The 19,539-nt window shown below is 41.2% G+C and overlaps 1 protein-coding gene across 4 annotated transcripts; it reads right to left on the reverse strand.

Annotated features, from left to right (window-relative positions):
• Positions 1–1,598: 1,598 nt before the first annotated feature.
• On the reverse strand, positions 1,599–16,220 carry PCNP (PEST proteolytic signal containing nuclear protein). 4 transcript variants are annotated; one of them, XM_048816641.2, is made up of 6 exons: positions 16,056–16,220; positions 11,121–11,180; positions 8,575–8,743; positions 6,303–6,377; positions 3,863–3,918; positions 1,599–2,631 (listed from the first exon to the last, which is right to left on the reverse strand). In XM_048816641.2, exons 1-6 carry the CDS (start codon positions 16,142–16,144, stop codon positions 2,505–2,507), a joined length of 576 nt encoding a protein of 191 aa, XP_048672598.1. In that variant the 5' UTR covers positions 16,145–16,220; the 3' UTR covers positions 1,599–2,504. The 4 variants fall into 4 exon arrangements, with proteins under 4 accessions (XP_048672598.1, XP_048672589.1, XP_048672618.1 ...); XM_048816632.2 differs by having other exon boundaries at positions 8,575–8,795; positions 16,056–16,217; XM_048816661.2 differs by lacking the exon at positions 11,121–11,180 and having other exon boundaries at positions 16,056–16,217.
• Positions 16,221–19,539: the final 3,319 nt, after the last annotated feature.

Raw genomic sequence — 19,539 nt, forward strand, 5'->3', positions numbered from 1 at the left:
ACAGGTCAAGGGGAAAGAGAAACCTTTACCATGAAGGGGAGAATGAGGGGGATGCTTGTATGGGGGGGGGGGGGAGGGGAATGAAGGGACACAAGAAAATCCTGGTGTACACAAGAAGCTCTACAGTATACACCTTGTTTAATTTCTTTTGACTACTACTCAGTGCCAACATATACTGTGGCCTAAAGACCAAACCTAAACCCTCTAAGTTTGAGACATACCTATTATGAAACACCTTCCACTGACTGACAAACACAAGCAACATCCTTTCTGGTTGGGCATAAGCCACAAGCAAGTTCAGGCAGAAATCTGAGCTATGTAGGTCAAGAGGTTTGAGGAGAGGGCTGAATGGAAATACTGGAAGCAGCAGAAGGAAATCTAGAGACAGGCAGAAGAACTTCCATGATGCTGGGGAAAAGCGCTAGCTGGAAAGAGGCTTGCAACCATGAGCAAAGGAAGTGTCTCCTCCCGTATTCAGGGAAACAGGATTTTATATACATTCTTTGTAAACAAACAGGATTACACCAAAGAAACAGCTCACACCATCAATTTCTCCTAACAGACAATGACCAAGACCCCAAATACTAACCAACCAGTCAGGTCAAAAGGGGTATCATCATCAAGAAGGTAGCAGTTCTATGCACATTTCCACTGCTTTAGCAGGGGAGTTATTCTAGACAAGTGTAACCATGCATTAAATCTATTAAGAGATAAAAGTAGGTGGTACAATTTAAGTGTCCCATTGTGTCTCCACTGCAGTCAACAAGAGTTTGTCACTAACTTCAATGAGGGGTAAGAGGCAAAAGTAGTTTAGAAGCATCACTTTTTTTTTTTTTAAGTCCTTACATTCAGCCTTCAAAGAGTTTTATAAAACAATTTTTGCTATGAAAAAAGTATACTTTTTATGTTACATTTATAACAAAGCTTTTCAAGAAAATAATAGATACATGTATTCAATTGCATCAGACTTCAAATGAAAAGACTACACAATACAAAAATTTTAGAACTTACAAACTCAGGAGTCTAATTGGCCAGTACTTTTCTAACCTATAAAAGGTGCACTTTCTTCTCCACCAACTCTACTCAACTTAAGCATATGGAAAGGATTTAAGAGGAAAAGTAATTAAGGTAGATTCTGTTCATGAATATTCAATACACAAGTTTTACAACCAATTGCAAACAAGGATAACTTTACTCGCAGACACTATCAGGTAGTTTAGACTCCAAAAAAATGTACTGTTAGATTTTTTTTTTTTAAAGACACAAATGTCCTCAATTTTTGAAATTAAATGAAAATAGCTTAATGGAATTTAGACAACCCTCACCATGTTTGAAATCCTAACAGATCACTATACTAGTATATGAAATCCTGAAAATGAAGGTGATTAGTAATGTCATTGCTCAAACTAGGTGCAAAAAATTAATAGCCTAGTGAAATTTTTTTTTTTTTTTTTTTAAGAACTGTTAGTCAGAAATATTAGTAATGCAGGTAACAAATGTGTTTTGAAGCCACAAACATATTTTAGCATCGAGTATTTAAAAATGTCAAAATAAAAGGAAGCGCATCTTACTGCTTATAAGTACAAAAACTAAGTCTCTGAATTTTTGGTGTGCTTTTATTCCTTTTAGGCATAATAAAGGAAGACGTTTAAACCAAATATGATGTTTAAATAAATTACATACTTTCATCTTTTTGGTGGTGGCTCTTCTATATTGATAACTGCCATAATATTTGCTTATTCATTTAATTCACAAGGAAATGCTAACAAGCACTACTTATACTACTGACTAAGGAGCACGCTGTAGTGAATATTCTTTAGAGACTGTATCTAATATACAGCTAAGACCACTTCCTTAGGATGAACTAGACCACAGATAGACTATTACACACTTTACATAAAGTTTCAAAGGAAGATTAGAGCTAAAGCTACCATAGCACTCAGAGCAACACAATTCTTAGTTTGTGAAGAACAAAAAGTGACCAGAGGGGGAGGAAAAAATTCAGGTTGTTAAGATTTCTACTCTGTCTAAATTTATGTTCAAATTAATAGCCCAATAACACTTCTAGCACAAGGCACTGTTCCCTCTCTCTAACAGTGATCATAGGATCCATATGTTTCATCTGATATAAAGAGGGAGCTAGAAGCCAGAGTGCAGTAGCATTCAACATTAACCTGATTAAAGAGACAGTAACCTTTTTTGTCCACCTTAGTGTATGAGTTGCTGTGACCCCAAAAAAAAAATTTAAAAAGTACCACTTCCAATTTCTTTATTTGTAACCTTTTGAAACTAATCACATAGAACTACAAAATTAGCAAATGCCTTGAAATCTGTATACAAAACATAAATTACCTCTAATTTCAAACTCAGTTATTATTGTACCACTCAATCCTTAGAAAAAGTGGCTCCAACACTAAATCTCAGACCATTCTTAAAAAAGGAAACTGTTCCTTTAATGTCACACCCTGCCCTCCCCCCCACACCCGAATTTCAACAGGTATCATTTAGTCATCATCCTCAGGGACATTGCCAAGATGAGATTTAATGTTCCGTTCCCATAACTTCTGGTTGTCAGAAAACCCATGCTTTCCTTTGTTGAAAGAATTTGGTCCTGCTGAGGTTGGTGTATCTCTGCAAAAAGAAAAACAACAATTAGATGTGGAGATTAGTTTAATCAAATAGTTGGGAGAACTGGATGTGTGACTGGAATGTTTCAGCTTCACTTTGCTGTTTCATATCCAGCTTGTGTCAGGAGTGCCCAAAAGTTATAACTGTTGGTATGGCTCTTCAGGGGCTTCTTATGTGAAATGAGCTTAGTTCCCTCAGTTTGGTTTCCAGTGGATAGGTGTCTGTCACAAGAAGTCATCACAAGTGGCAGTGTTGTCACCTGTCCCCAGAATTGATCCCTCCAAAATCAGCATGAGACACCCGGGCAAGGGAGGGGAGGGACAAGTACCACTGCTGCTGCCTGTGAAATACTAGCTCTATGGATAAAAAAAACACAGGATCCAGGCCTGTCAATTTTGCATCTTTCAATAATAAGCCGACAGACAATAAGTTTTTTTTTTTTTTAAGAAATAAAATGTTAAACTGCTTTTAAAGTCTGAGACCCAAACTTAGCCATCATCTCTGGGTGCAACTTCACTGAAGACACCTCTGTTTATATTAGAGCCTAACTTGGCCCTCACTCTCTCAAAGTTGTAGCAGCCAGAAATTAAGTTTACAGATGCATCCAGAGAACGCAAAAACCATTATATACTCATATTTTCAGTAACAGTTAAGTCCCCATATGGAGAGATTATGCTGGTGTCTTAACGATAGCATACTAAAGTACTTCTTATGGGGAAAAATTCATTTTAAAAAACCCCATTCAACCCAAGCCCTTTTTTCCATATGCAGAGATTCAAGTTCTGAACAGACTACCCCAGTCTAGGAATATTTATACTGTGAAGGGTAAAACCAGATAGTCTGGGGTTGGGGAAATCTGGAGTTCGATAGAAGAAAAAAAAAAAGACAACAGCAGAAGTAGTTTGCTTCTTTCAGTAACAACCACAAACTGCATCCAAATTTGCATCCTGTGGGAGGAAGCAGAACCTCTCTTCCCACTCTGGCAAAGCTAAGGGGGTATTTAAATGGGTGCATATCTGCAGGCCTGCATTCAGCCACAGCTGACACACAAGAGGAATTCCAGTTGATAACATCTCATTTCTGTAGAAAGTGACATTAAAGCTAACCTGTTTGCCCTTCATACATTTCTGGACCATATGCAGGACTTAATCTGAACTGTAGAAGGTCCATCCTCCCCACCCATTCAACTCCCTCCCCCCCCTCCTTTGGAAGAATGAGGTTAAAGCTGATCTACCTTCCAATATTCTTCATGCGCATCTTTGCTTCTGGAGGCATTTCTTCTGGTTCACTCTAGTTAAAAAGAAAGAACATGGATATGAGGGCATAGTTAAACATTTTATTCTTCTCTGTTGAACATTCAGAAGCCAGACATGAAATGGAACTAACAATCTCTCAGGAAAGTAATAAGTTTTAGAGCACACAGTGCCTCTAGTCTATAAAGCCAAAAATAGGGGTAAAGAAGTTTGCATGTGATAAGTAGATCCACACTATAGAGAAAGACCTTTCAAATTCAGTAAGATGCCAGCAAATATGCAGTACAATTTATCAGCGGCTACCGTTTTGGCCGCATGAGTTAATCACCTTCAACCATTTGCCTTCTAGGGCAGACTTACCCATCATATCATAATGTGTCACAATGACACCCCAGAAGCTGTCTCATGACCTTTTAACATTCTGCAAGTGTAGGACACTAACAAGTGGCAATGCCTCACTAACATCAGGAAAATCTTGGGAGAGGAATGGTACTGCTGTCAACCCTAAGGACTTCTTTCCTGTGTGTTGTCTCTTCTACCTCCACTCTCCCAATTTTCCTTCTTTTTTTCCCCCTTCTCCTTTGTGCTCACAAGGTCTGCAGCAATCACAGCCATTACCACATATCATTCATCCAAGGTTTTTCTAAACCACCCTATTACCAATTGAAGTATTAAACAGGTTATTTAGCATTTCACACATGGAAGAGGGCCCGATGGGAAATGGACTGGCAATTGAAAAGCACTTGTGCAACGTGTGCAGAAATAAACTACTTAGCTTCATTTATCTCTTTACAAGCCAAGCCAACTTTTGTATCCAGCTTTATGTATAAAACAGTATTTTGTGACAGAGAAGCATGGCAGGTGCAACTGAATCAGAAGTGTGGTAGTCAGGCTTATCTATGGTAGTCACTTCTATGGTAGTCACTCAAGCAAAACACTCAAGATATACTAGGATTTGTCTCAAAGGAATGCATGGCCATGGTATAGATCAGTGAAGAACTGTACCATCAAGTACTCTAAATTACCCATCTTTTATTAAACTTAAAATGGAACACATTAAATAAAATATTACGTGTCATTCACTACACTGTAGATCTAGCCCATACCTGAATGTCTCAGCAGTATTTAGATTCAGTACACAACAGGAGGAAGACAATTACATTAAAAACCACAAAAAGAGGGAGTATCTATTTGCCTCTCTCCTCCCTCTCACTCCAAGGAACATTGGCAGCACTTGGTGAGTTACAGAAAACAAATGTTGAGGAGTCAGGAACTCCTGAACAAACAGTCAGCTCTAAAGCAACCACATTGCCCTGTCTGTCTGATTAACTCCATTTTAAAGTCTTAATTTGTGTGACCAATATGCCTGTTCAAATGTATCCCCTACCCCCTCTTCCTTAATACACTATGGAGACCCATTGGTCCTGCTGAGGAATGGAAACTCTTTTTGCATCTCACACTTGCAGTCTTGTGTTTCTGCCAACTCTGCTGAGGCCAAACCTCTCCATGCCCTTTCCCAATTAGCTGAATTGTTTACCACCACATTATTGCACTTCACTGAGGGGAGCATCATTTCTTTTCAGTTACTCTAGCCCCCCATCAAACCCATAGATAGAAAGCAGCACTGAGAATTTGAACTAGTTTCCAGCAGGGCAATCTGGAGATCTGGGCTCAAGTTCCCTAAGTGAAAATGAGATTACTGTTCTCTTTTCTAGTGAAATTTTATTAACATTTCTAATTATCGCATATATTGACCTTTGTCAGTTAACTGCTCATATATTTTTATGTATATGCTTTGCAGCTTGTGTAAAGTGGGGGTGCTTAAGCAGTTGTGGAAAAGCCTTGAAAGAATGTGGATTAATTGGAAAGATTGGTCCTGGAAGGTAACTTATAAAAGTCTGAAGAAAAGACCCCAATTATCAGGAATGGTGCTAACTGGTTTTAGCACAGAGCAGTGTTAAAGTCATGTAGGTTCTGATAATAATTTATCTTTTTAATTACATTATTTAACAATTTCATTGCTAATATCTGCTGTCCAGTGTCAGAGCCAGCCAAGCACCCGAGGTTTAGTCCTGTTGTAAGTATCTGACCAGTGCTTATAACAGCATGTTACTATATGGGTGTGATGATTTCTTAGGTGTGTAAGGCCCATTTGAAGTGTCCCTATAAGCACCATTCAACCTTTAGATTTAATCAAGGAATTTATGGTTGAATTGGTTTTGTGGTGGTAGTCTGTATTACTGATAAAATAAAAAATTCCAACAACATGTTTAAGGGAAACACTGGATCAGTTCTAAATTATAGTGCACTGACATTTTTGTGGAGAAGCTTACAGAGTACCTACTCATACTGCCTAACTCTAACCAGCACTAACTGTTCCCCTCTGTAGTGAGTGCCAGCCATCAAGTGGTATTTACTTACATCATCATCTTCATTGAAAACTGCTGCTACAGAAAGGGTTTTTGGAGCAAGGGTGGGAGCAGGCTCTTTAGGTTTCTGAAATAGATTGAAAACACACCAAAAGAAATCAGACAGGTCTGCTTACTTGACTAGGATCCATTTAACCTTTCAAAAGACTTTTTAAAAATGGAATTCATTAAACATCTTTAAAAAATTACTTCAATTTCAGTGAAGACATGCATAAGTTAATTTCTAACTGGCTAAACTAAAAGTCAAGGTAGTTCTCTGAAGTAGACAGAAAATAGTTTTCCAGTAACAGGACAAGGGAGCATCTGTCCATTTGGGCAAGATGTTTTCTGATGAACTAGTCCGATCCTCCCAGATTTCAATTCCCTACAAGCAAGTATTAGTTTTTTTGCAAACATGCATATTATAGTGGCACGTGGCTACTGGTGCATGACATGGGAAATTAAATCAGAATCTGAGCAGCTTGTGACAACTATGTCTCAAAAATAACACACGCAGGATTGGGCCATATCCCCATCTGTTCTTTATTCTTGAAGCCACACTGGAGTATTTAAGTCTGTCAACTGCAAGAGGCTGAGCATGTGTGTCTTTTTGTACTTTAACAGGTCTTAGAATTCTTCTTGATTGAACAATCAAATGCTTTTTAACTAATGTTTCCAATTCAGAAGCAGAAGGTAACATCAGACTGTTTCATACAGGGGGTCTTTGTTGGAAAAAGCTCAAATTTACACTTCCCAGACAGACACCTTCCTCTACTCAAAACATATCCAGCCATCAAAATCTGAGACATTTTTGTACTCTGTATAATGCAAAAGGAATCAAAATTAATGACTCCAAAGAAAAATAAGATGGCAATGTTTAAACTGCTGGTAATAACTTTGATTTACATAGCATCATCCTGCTCTAGTGCACAATGCTTCCTCACTTCTGTAGTATTATGGAGACATTCTGCATACATTTACACTCTGTGGTCATACATACAGCAGTGGGTATTGGGGAGGAACAGGATTCGGCTCAGTGTGTCAATGCAGCCACATCTATTCATTATTCTACCTGTAAGGAACAATTGCTGCTAAGAAGTTTATCTTCCCTAGAGGTATTAACACAGACCACTAGGATAGGCCAGAGGGCAGGGAAAAAATAATGATCCCAAATTTCGATGCAAACGTAGTTGAATCACTGAGCTAGAAATCCTAAGAGCCAATTGAACTTGCTAGTGGCTCAAAAGGCATCTTTCTCAATTTTTCAAGGACTGTGTTTACCTGATTGTGTATGTTCTAAAATGTTTTTTGTTTTGTTTTTCTGATTTGAAAGCAACATGCTCTTAGAAAAACATCCTACTGAGCAATCTTTTGCTGCTGGTTTGTAAAATGCTGACATTGTACCTACAGAGTTCTTGAGGAATAGAGATTGAACTGAACCTATTTAGAGATTTACAATGGACACTTCACTTTGGTATTTGAGAACTGTGTAAGAATTACATTTATAAACAAGCATATGCTTGCCTGTCCCAGAATAGTGAACAATGAAGCAGGTTAGTCAATGGGAAAAGTAAAGATCCATTTGATTGGTAACAAACTGGAAACCTCTTCAACTTAATTTAATACATCCACATAAATCATCAGGAGAAGGAATCATCAAATCTGTCCTGGACAACAGAGGATTAGGATTCTTGGAAACGTAGCATGGCAATGAGGCCCATTTCCTGTACATTCTGCAGATACTGATCTCAGCACGTATTACATTCTAGTATCTTTAAATCAAGCTGCCCAAGAAGCCTAATTTATGCAAACGCCAATTGGCCTTGTGACAGAAGAAGCAAAAATGAAAGATACATTTTCCAATGCAAAAATAATACCTTAGAAGTTAAAGATGACAAAGACTTACTAGTCCACCCAGAGGTGTCAGTGCAAGAGATAGTGCTTCTCCCCCCATCTAGTTATAAGTGTCCTGAGCATTGAAGCTTCCAGCACTGCTTCAGGAAGCTGTTCCAGGCTTAGATCGTAGAGAATTATTTCAGATATTCAAGGACAATTTAGAGTTAATTTTGTCCCATTACTCTTCCTCTCTCTTGGACAACTCTGAACAATTCTCACTGCTGTTATACCCTTAAAATACTTACTAGAACAAAAGGATAGGCCCCACAACACTTCCCCACATGTCAACTTCAATATTTTTAATCAACCTACCCACATTAAGTTTCAAGAAAATACTCTCTCGGTGTTAGGTTTCCTTTAAAAATAAACCAAACATTCAAACAACTTACATTTGCTCCAAGTTTGATGGATATCACAGGTGCCTTCTTTGTTGTCTGACTGCCTATGGCAAATCCAAACTTGGACATTTTGGCAGGAGCAGGCTTTGTGGTGAAATCTTCAGCTTCTTCATCAGCTACCCGTTTCTCTGCACTGCGACTCGAACTTTCCCCTCCATTACTGGAAGAAACAGTCTTAGTTTTCACAGGTTTTTCTGCCTCTTCTTCAGGTCCTGGTGAAGTCGAAACAACTTACCAAGATGAGCTATTTTTACTGAGCAGATTGTTGGGAGCAGCAACCTCATAAAGCATTGTTATGGGGAGGGTACTTACAGTGCCAGCAGTCTCCACCACTGCTGCATATACAGCAGACAGCATGTAAAGACAAACAGTGAAAGAAACTGCAAGCACTTAACTAAAATAGTACAAAAAAAGTCTTTATATATACAAAAGTCTGAAAAAGCATTGAAGCATCAGATCACTGTTAATATGGGACTGTAAATTTATCTAGACAGTTACATTTAATTTTTTAACAGTCTTCTGGGGTCTAGGTTGCACAAGTTAACATTTCACATTTGGAGTCCCAGTTTCAAACCTAGTGTACACAATTTAAGATTAGACACATTAGATTTATTTACATAAAAAATGCCCATGTTAGTCTATACATAGGCTCCCTTAGCAGATCATTAAAACCATACAAGTAGTTGAGACTGGTAGTCTTAACTTAATTTCTAATCACTCCTTGTCTACATCCCTCAATTCAATATAACTGACTGATTCTGTTTCAGGAGGAAATCAGCACCAGAATCGCTAACTGAAGCAAAGTGCTTTTGAGAAGCTTGTATCACGCCTGGGTTTGCAAACTCATGGGAAATGCCCTTTTCCTGTGAAAATGACCCATCCAGCACAACACTCCCATCAAACCTGTGCTCATATACAGAGCTCCCTCAGCCACACCAAGTGAAAAAAATGGTACTCGGAAGTTTCACTATGCTCCTGGAGTTGGTGGAACAGTACACACATGGGCACAGCTTGCTCCTCTGCTGCCACAAAAGCAGGAAGAAGAGAAAAAACCGATGGAGAATGGACAGAAAAGGAGGGAGTTCACATCAGTGGTCTGAGGACAATATTACCACGTTTGGGACCCAACTACGTCCCTTGCTAAGAGGGAAAGCAGGGGATGGGAGCACCACACAGGCAGCAAATTCAGACCTTAAGTGAAGGGTCTGCTTTGCACTGCCCACTAGCAACTGTCAGCAACCATGTGGAAAAAACAGCAGTTCAAAACTGGGGATGATTACCAAGATTGTAGCCTTAGGGCAAAGAAACAAAATCCAGAGAAACAGAGGGGCTAGAGAAACAGGGAAATCTGTGAAAGGGGAAGTCATACTCTGTTTTAGCATAATAGAAGTCTTTAAATACATATTTAAATCTTAAATATGATGCCTCCATAATACAGCACCACTATTTTTCCTAAGTATGGATGCATGGTGCCCTCTCTACCCATCCCCATCCTCAATCTATAGTAACTTCATTTAACATTGTAGTTATGTTCCTGAAAAATGAGACTTTAAGAGAAACAATGTTAAGTAAATCCAATTTCCCCATAAGAATTAATGTAAATGGGGGGGTTTCGGTTCCAGGGAAATATTTTTCACCAGACAAATAAATATACACACACACACCCAGTATAAGTTATAAACAAACAATTTAATACTATACACAGCAATGATGATTGTGAAGCTTGGCTGAGGTGGTCAAGTCAGAGGGTGGGATATTTCCCAGGGAATGCCTTACTGCTAAATGATGAACTTACACTCGGCTGAACCCTCAAGGGTTAACACATTGTTGTTAATGTAGCCTCACACTCTACAAGGCAGAACAAATGGAGGGAGGGGAGACAGCATGGCAGACAGAGACACACACCGTGTGTGTGTGTGTGTGTGTGTGTGTGTGTGAGAGACACACAGACAGACAGGCACACATTGCCCTTTTAATTACATTGACTTTTAAAGTAGCTCAGCAAGTTAGGACCGCAGCTGCTCCCAGCAAGCTCTCTCCGTCCTGAGCCCTGTCATGTCATGTCCCCCCGCTTACCCCATCTCTATAGAGTGGGACGGAGGACGGGACAGGAGCAGGGAGAAACCTTGACATTACCGCGCCGCCACCCGCCCCCCCCCCCCCCCCCCCCCCCCGCTCAGCAAGCAGGAGGCTCCCTGGAGCAGCTCCAAGGCAGAGGGCAGGAGCAGCATATGGCAGTGGGGGGAGGGACAGCTGAACTGCCTGGCAATTGATAGCCTACTGGGCGGCTGCGGCACAGGGAACTTAGAGGAGCGGGAAATTGATAGGGTGGCTGCTGGTCCACCCTGGTTCCAAGCCCCCACCAGCTTGCTGCAATGGGCTGCTCTTTCTGCAAGCAGTAGACAAAGCAGGCAGCTGCCAAATAACATTATAAGGGAGCATTGCACAACTTTAAACGAGCATGTTCTCTAATTAATCAGCAACGTAACAACAAAACAACGTTAACCGGGACGATTTTAAGGGAGGAGTTACTGTACCTATAATTTCCTGCCATGCTTTCCAAGTCATACAAACTGCCTGTCCATGATGTTTCTTGACTGGGGAGCAAAATATATTGTTAACTCACTGTTTCAGTCAGCAAAACAACAATAACTAGATGCAACCAACTTAGAACAGTTATTTTACCCTTGGGAGCATAATAGACAGTGAAACTGACTAGGAGCTCAATGGTAATTAGTTTCACTATCCATGAGCAATGCAAGTTTGTGCTGCTACCCAGCTTGACTTAGGAAGAGAGAAATAAAAGTGGGGGTAAGGAAAGAAAGTTACGGACAAGTGAGACAGAATCAAGAGGAAGAAGGAGACATGAAAAAGTTAATTAGGAACAGCAATGTTCCTAGTTCTAATGCTAGTAATTCCATCTGACACTTCTGAATGCACATTACAGAGCAATTTTTCTAAGTGTACCTTAAAGTAGCTCTAAGTGCAAGACTAGTCTTTCATGTAATCATCCAAAGTTTTAATTCCTAACTTTAGAAAATGGTAGTTTAGGATAGGGCATATTTAATCCAAAATGTTTCAGGCAGAGAAACATCACTGTACTTGGAATATGTTGTCTTGCCAATGGAACATAAAAAACCCTTTCTTAAAATGCTGAAAGATATATTTCTCTAATGATGATCACAGCAACAAGAATATCTTGTCACAAAGTTTACTATACAGCCCCACTGTCTAATTAAGCTTAAGTTCAATCAGTAAAGTGTGGAAGTTCAGAAGCCAGTTTTAGCAACTACACTCAGAGGTCCAAACTGGAAGGAAGGGAAGGCCTGGGAATCTCAAAATGTAAATTCAAAAATGGGTTATTCTGAGAGAAAACCCTTGCTGGCTTGCAGGCTAGGGAATCACCAAGAGAAGGAATGAGTGTAATGAGCCAACAGGATTTTATATTATTGCTTTTTTTAAAAAAAAAAACAAACAAAAAAAAACAAACAACATTTTCCCAGTCAGCAGTCTGGCCAACTCATTCTCTACTTTGTGGTATTTTATTTTCTTCTCTTTCATTCCACATTTTAGAATTTTTTCTTGCTTTATCTGAAGGAACAGAAACTGAGGAAGTGTGTTTATTGACAAGCAGCTTGTAAATTTTGACTAAAAGAGCAAAACAGAGTGATGTGTGTATGCATGGAAGAGTCTGAGGAATAACTGAAGAGTGATTATGCAGATCAGACACCCTCAATAAGAGGGCTGGGAAGTACACAACTAAGAAAAAAAATGTAGTTATGCATCAGTAAGTATAACATGCTTGCACTCAGACTGGCTAAGAATTGAATTTCTGGCAATTATGTATTTGAATTGATAATGCAGTATTTAAGTAGTTGGCCAAAGCTGGATTATAGTTTTATTAATATTTCAAGATTAGCCAAAAATTAATTACCTAAACTGGAAGTTTAGACAAGACTGACAAGTCTTCTCTGAATCTATTCCTGGAACAGTACAGATTGTTCGTTGGCAAGGAAATTACAAGTGAACTGGAATCTCAATCATTTCAAGAGACCCTCTCACAGGTGCCCATATGTAACAAGTTTCAGGTAACTGATAAATGGGGCAAGCAGAGATGGGTTTAGAGCTTAGTTCCTGTTCTAAAATTGTGTGCACCAATCTTTGTTAAGAATGTAGGAATTGATTCTACTGAAAATCTTGCAGAAATCAGATGAGCTTGCATAACCATGCAAAGTAATCAATTTCCGAAGAGATGCAGCAATATGTGCTGAATATCAGAGGAACAAGACAAAGCCCTTTATGTAAGTGCTGCACTAAAATTCTATATGCAGTAAGGTTAGACAATAAACGGATCCCAAGGTTAGAACCACTATAACATTACACACGTTATGCATAACATTAGTATTGAATAGGAAAAGTGTATGATGATTTTCAAGACTTTAAAGCCACTTGTGTGTCCCCCACATTCTCCTATTCTCTCTCCCACCCTTCTCTTTCTGAAAATCACTAGCCTCTATCACCACCATTCTTTGTGCCTCTCACGCCCCGCCACTCTGAGCTAAGCAAGATTATATTTTTATAGAAATTAACGTTCTTCCTATAGAAGCCCCAATGTATTGCATTTTTTAAGTCTTTCTTCTGCAAGAATTTCTAAGCACTTCCCTATTAAGCCATAGGGAACCAAATGATGTATTTTAAGGCTAGATTTAAACCTTTCTAGAGCTCCAAACACTATAAGAAGGAAGTACAGTACAGAGACAGGGGAAGCTCTTAGTAGGAACATGTTTCATCAGTGTATCAGTTATGCCTTTCTAGAGTATGATTTTTACAAAGGGAGATGAGCTTACTCATTCAGAAAGGGCAAAAAAAAAAGAGACTCTACCCAGACCAGACATTTGCCTTTATGGAACAACTAAATCATTATCTTTAAAAAACATTAATGGCAAACCTGGAATACTGATAACTAAAAGCTGAACTCTAACTACTGCACTCAAGGAGCAGATGAGTCTTGTCCTCTTTTTACTTTCAACAATTGAGTCTTCTCTTTCCCAGAATTGGCTTCCAGGACAGCCTGTGGAGGTGGTGTGAACATAGCTACATTTAAGACCAGTAGCGGAGTGCTAGCAGCAAAAGTTTCCCTACAGAAACTTCACTTGCCTGATAAGCTGCAAAATGTTTAAAGCGGCCCAGTGAAAATTTCCCTTAAGTACTCTGTTTCTGTAGGTAATAAGAAATCTAGATACTAGTCTTCTCGTTGCAAAGCTGTTCTTGAATTAGGTTTACCAACTGTTCTCAAGTGGAATTTTTTAGCCTCTCTCTAAGCCCCACAGTGCATTTGGGTTTTTGTGCTTTCATATTCTTTTTTCTAATGTCAACCAGATCATATTCCACCTCTCTTTTCTACCTCCCATAAGCATCACTGCTATTTTCATAACTACCCAGACCTGTGCTCTGTATTTAGGTCATAGCTAGATGGAGGAGCGTTGCTTCAAGGAAGAACTACTCACTTGCAAGTCAACAAGGACATATAAGTGAGCAGTTTTCACTCTCTTTTCTGTGTAGTTGTGCATCTGATAAACAGGACTGGCAACGATGCTAATTTTATAGCTTCTCAAGTTTCTGCATTGCTCATTCAATAGATCTCTTGCCTCTGGGCAAGGTTGAGAGTTCCGGACCCCAATGTAGGACTATTAAGAGTCACATCAGAACAAGAGCACTTCCCACCTATGTTCATTTTGGAAAGCCTTCAGCAACTCAGGAAAAAATTCAAGATTTCACATCAGTTTCTAAACAGCAAGGAATAACTCCAGTGTCTTGGCCAACCTTCCACTTTAATTAAAATAATGTTCTACTGTCCACGGTTGTGTGTGGGCCACTGAAGACTGCATGTCTGCAAAACGAGTCAGTCACTGAATTACTAGCATCTAATTTACTGTTTCCTACAGCACTGAGGTTTAAGGAGCTACACAAAACCAAATGTTTTTGTACAGATAAGTAACTGTATAGAGGACTAAAATGACACTACTTATGTGCCTATCTGAAGATATTCTCACTTGTCAAGCCTGTTTTAATTAGTTTAAAGCCTTCATTTAATTGCTAGAGAGTGGCCCCATCTGAAGTCCCAATGAGTTATGTTTAAACCAAAAAGGGGGAAAGGGTCAGCCTTTGGCTTGGCAAATATACCATTACCGCCAGGTGGAAGATGAGGGGGGAAAAACATTCAGTTTTCCAAGACAATGGACAATAAATGATATGCTGGTAGATTCTAATAGCAGACTCAAACAACATTAACCTCATTTTCACTTTATATACACAAAAAGATCTTGTAAACTGCTACCAAAAGAGTATAATGTTTGAAGTAGTGTGTAAGGAAAATTATAGTTTACTGAGAACTGTAGAGGCACCATATACCCATAAAATAAGCTGAACCTTAAGAGGTAGAGGTATTGTAGATCCTTTGGAGCTACGATATACATTATTTCTCTCAATATTTGGTACAGCTACTCATTGGGCAGTTTGGTAACAAAATATTTGTATTTGTTTATGCAAATTAATCTACTGGATACCTTAACTTAAAAAAAATAAGAATCAGGGAATATGACAAAAAAATTGACATCCCTGGACAATACTAAGCCCAATCCCGCAGTCTTCATCCAGGCAAGATCCCCACTGAACGACAGGAGCTTTACCCAACTAAGCACTGCAGGATCAAGTCCTCTAACTTTAAAGATCAAGTTTAACTACTCGGTACAATCCAGTAAGAGTGGACCACACCGAGTTAATGACTAGACTGCCATTTTTCCTCTGATTCAAGTAGCAAAAAAACCCCCCCAAAACCTATGCCATGAGACATAACTTCAAAGATGTGGGTAGCAAATTTACTGAGATCAAGCTCTCTATCAGGCTGGTCTAGTGGTCTCAAGGCATCACAGGAAGACAACCCCTCTCCCTGGTGCCCCTCCCCAGCATAGGTGCTGGAACTAAGGGTGCGGGTGGGAAATGGTTCCTGTCACATACAGGGTTTACAGTGCGGTTCAATAGCTCTCAGCACCCCCGCTGCACAATTTATCCCTGCTTCCCAGCCGTACAGCTCCAGGCCTGAGCAGGTCGGTCCCGGTCAGCGCAGGTGACACCCCCACGCTCCTGCGGCCAGCGACCGCCGAGCCCGGGCCCCGCATTTCCCTCGCTAGGCATGAAGCCATCCAGCCAGGGCGGGCCGGTGACTCACCCCAAGCGGCCAACCGCCCGCGGGCCGCACTGAAGCCACCCGGAGCCAGACACGGCTCCCTGGCTCCGCAGCTGGGCAGGCGGCCGGACTCTGAGCAGCCGGAGACCGCGCCCCGGGCCCCCCCCGCCTAGGCCCTTCCCCGCCTCCCCAGAGGACCCCGCCCGGGTCCCCTCCCCTTGCCCGCCCTCGGGTCCCCCATGCGCGGGGAAGGGGGGATATGGGGTGAGCGGCGCTGCGTGTTCACCTCCGTCTGCCTGCGGCTGCGTCGGCTTCTCCTCTCCCGCTTTGCTGTCCGCCATTTTCCCCCACCGCCTCCCCCCGGCTCCTGAGCATGCGCGTTAGCCTGCTTTAGTTCTCCCGCTCCCTCCCTGCCATACAGGAGAGGCGGCGGCCGCAGAACCTAGAGAAAGAACTCGCCCCCCTGTGGCTAGAAGTGACGAAGCCGGAAACGGTCAGCGCGTCACATGTCTCAGGGCAGCGGCGCTTCCGCTTATGCAGCCAGACGCTCCTCGACGCAGGGCAAGCTGACTTCCGCTGCGTATGTGACCGCCGCAGAGGAACGCAGAAAGCAATAAGCCGCTCTCTGATTGGTCAGGAGGAATGGCTCCGTCCTAACCAATCAGGGTGCCACTTGGGCATGGTTGGTGATGAGCACTGGAGATGTAAAGGGCCAGGAGAGGAGGTAATCTCTCATCCCCCTTAACATAGGTTTTTCTGCCCCAGTGGGCTGGGAGGTGGGGGACAGGCAGAGAGCGGCACACACGGTGCCCCACATAATGGCAGGACAATGTGGAGCGAATACACGTCATATGAGAGCCTCGCTGCTGCACCATCAGCCCTCCATTCCAGGCTGATCTCTACCAGAGATTTGCATGTGGGTCCGTTCCTGGACCCACAGATCCGCCTGCACTTGGTACAGACACAGGTCAGGCCGGGCCTGGCCGCCACTGCTCCAGAGTGAGCTGACCCAAAGCCCAGTGACGTCAGTGGACAGACCATGGGTTTGAGATCAGGCCCACCATCTGATGGTGAACCTCTGAGCCCTGAGAGAGGAGAGTCCTTTTGCTCAGACAGACAGGAACAGCTCACAGCTTTGAAAACAGAAGTCCCAGGTTCAGTCTCTGCTACCAATGACACGGCCGGGAGCATGCTGTTACAAGGGATTGCAAACAGGAAGAACTGAACTACTGTTGGTTTCAGAGTAACAGCCGTGTTAGTCTGTATTCGCAAAAAGAAAAGGAGGACTTGTGGCACCTTAGCGACTAACCAATTTATTTGAGCATAAGCTTTCGGTGTGAGCTACAGCTCACTTCATCGGATGCATACTGTGGAAAATACAGAAGATGTTTTTATATACACAGACCATGAAAAAATGGGTGTTTATCACTACAAAAGGTTTTCTCTCCTCCCACCCCATTCTCCTGCTGGTAATAGCTTATCTAAAGTGATCGCTCTCCTTACAATGTGTATGATAATCAAGGTGGGCCTATTGTTGGGTGTTGTAGCTACATTGATCCCAGGATATTACAGAGACAATCTTCATATTACCTCATAGAATCTCAGGGTTGGACGGGGCCTCAGGAGGTCATCTAGTCCAACCCCCTGCTCAAAGCAGAGCCAATCCCCAATTTTTGCCCCAGATCCCTAAATGGCCCCCTCAAGGATTGAACTCACAACCATGGGTTTAGCAGGCCAATGCTCATCCACCTTGCCTCTCTATGAATCTGTGACGCTTGGGACAAGCTTCCCTGTCCCCACTCCGTCCAGACCCCACTGCTGATGGCTGACCCACATATACAGTTTCATGAGCTGGCTGACAACTGAATCTTTTAGCTTAGGCAGAAGGTCCACAATCCTGAGGTCCCAGATTTAATCCCTGATGATGATGTCGTAGGGCCAGGTGAAGCATTTCTGCTTGTATATATTCTATTCCTGTTTTCATTTTTAAATGTAGAGCTAAACTAAAAGGACTATCACTTTCAAATCTAGTCAGTTTTAAGAGCTTTAAAAACTAGTTTGTGGTTCTACACTTAGCCTAATCACTCCACCAATTTTTATGGTTTTAATCTATTTTTTAAAAGTGGTTTTCTTTCCTGTTACTGTATAAAAGCAAGGGAATAGATAATAGTAAAGGTGAGGTTGATTGTACATCAAGTGCTCTCCTGCACACAGTAAACTCACTGAAAACAAAATAAAGTTATTGTAAAAGATGAATCAAATAATCTTACATTATTTGTAAAAATACACTTTTAGCTACAAGTGCATTTAAGTTGATGTTTGCAGTATTGTAGCTGTGTTGATCACAGGATATTAAGGAGACAAGGTAGGTGAGGTATCTTTTATTGGACCCACTTCTTGTTGGTGAAAGAGACAAGCTTTCAAGTTTACACATGGCTCTTCTGGAAAGGGTGGGGGTGTAAATTTGAAAGGATTTAAAAAAGGGTTTCCCATTGCTCTCTGGTCCAGTGATGTTCTCCCACTGCTCTCTGGCCCAATGACTGTTCTGCTGTGGATAAATACTTAGTTCTTGGGCCAGGGAGAAAAAGAGAATAACTGTGTAGTCCAGTGATGAAGGTACCCATGTTGGAAACCCTAGGGCATCCCCCTGCTCTAATCACTCTTTATTTATTCAGAGTGCAATAGGTTCAATAGGAGAGATTGAGGGCACCCCACATCTGAATATCCCATTGCTCAGTTATTAAGAGTACCCTCCTGTACAAATACTTTCTCTCCTGCTGGCAGAGGTGGGGAAATGAAGCTAGGTTTCTCACATCCCAGGTGAGTGATTTACCTACTGGGTAGACCTCCGCCAGCCCTTTTATGTGGGGCAAGTCATGTGCCTAACTCATTCCCTCAAGAAGCAGTTTAGGTGCCTCTACCAGATACCTGCAGGATTTGTTTGTGAATTGCTAAAGTGACATAGACACCTCTCTCAGAGAGGGGTGGGGCTTAGCATACATCTAGTCTGCATCTCCCACTGGCTAGATTAGCAAAAAGAAAAGGAGTACTTGTGGCACCTTAGAGACTAACCAATTTATTTGAGCATGAGCTTTCGTGAGCTACGGCTGTTTCTCTGAAACCTGGCTAGATTAGGTAACACCTCCCTTAGCCTGTTGCCGAGTGCACTTTTAGGCCTCTCTCTCTCTCTCCCGCTTCATTGTATAAGGCCTAGATACTCAATTTAGCTTTGGGGATTACAGCATTATTCTTGTGATTTTCTAGATGGCTAAGATGGGCACCATGATGCTCAGTATTGCAACACTTATTACCCTTCATAGATTCCACCCCCAGTAGCTTCTCATAAGGAAGACAGATTCTCATTTGTATTTTTAAAGATGCAGGAACCAATGAACTGTTAGAGTCTTTTGATCAGCAATATTTTTTTCAGTCACATCTAGGAAGATATCCTGTTTGAAATATGAAGGTAAACAGGCTTGACATTTACTTTTCAGCTTGTTCCTGTGTAAAAAGTCTAATCGGGCCCCCCTTAAAGTCATAACATTTCTGTTTAAAATTTTTGTAGGTAAGACAGGGAAATTGTCCCATTTTCACTGCTCTTGGGCAGAGGGTAATTGGAACTGTGACATGTAAAGGCTTTTTCAAAGGTAGGAAAAAACCCTAATCTGCAACTTGAACAGTCATTTTCACCTAAATCAGTGATTTAAACTTCATGCATAACTGAGAAGTGTTGTGTATTTTCAGTACAGAACTGCCACATGAAAAGAGAC

This window comes from Caretta caretta, chromosome 1 (assembly GCF_965140235.1).
Source record: "Caretta caretta isolate rCarCar2 chromosome 1, rCarCar1.hap1, whole genome shotgun sequence".
Lineage (NCBI taxonomy): Eukaryota > Metazoa > Chordata > Testudines > Cheloniidae > Caretta > Caretta caretta.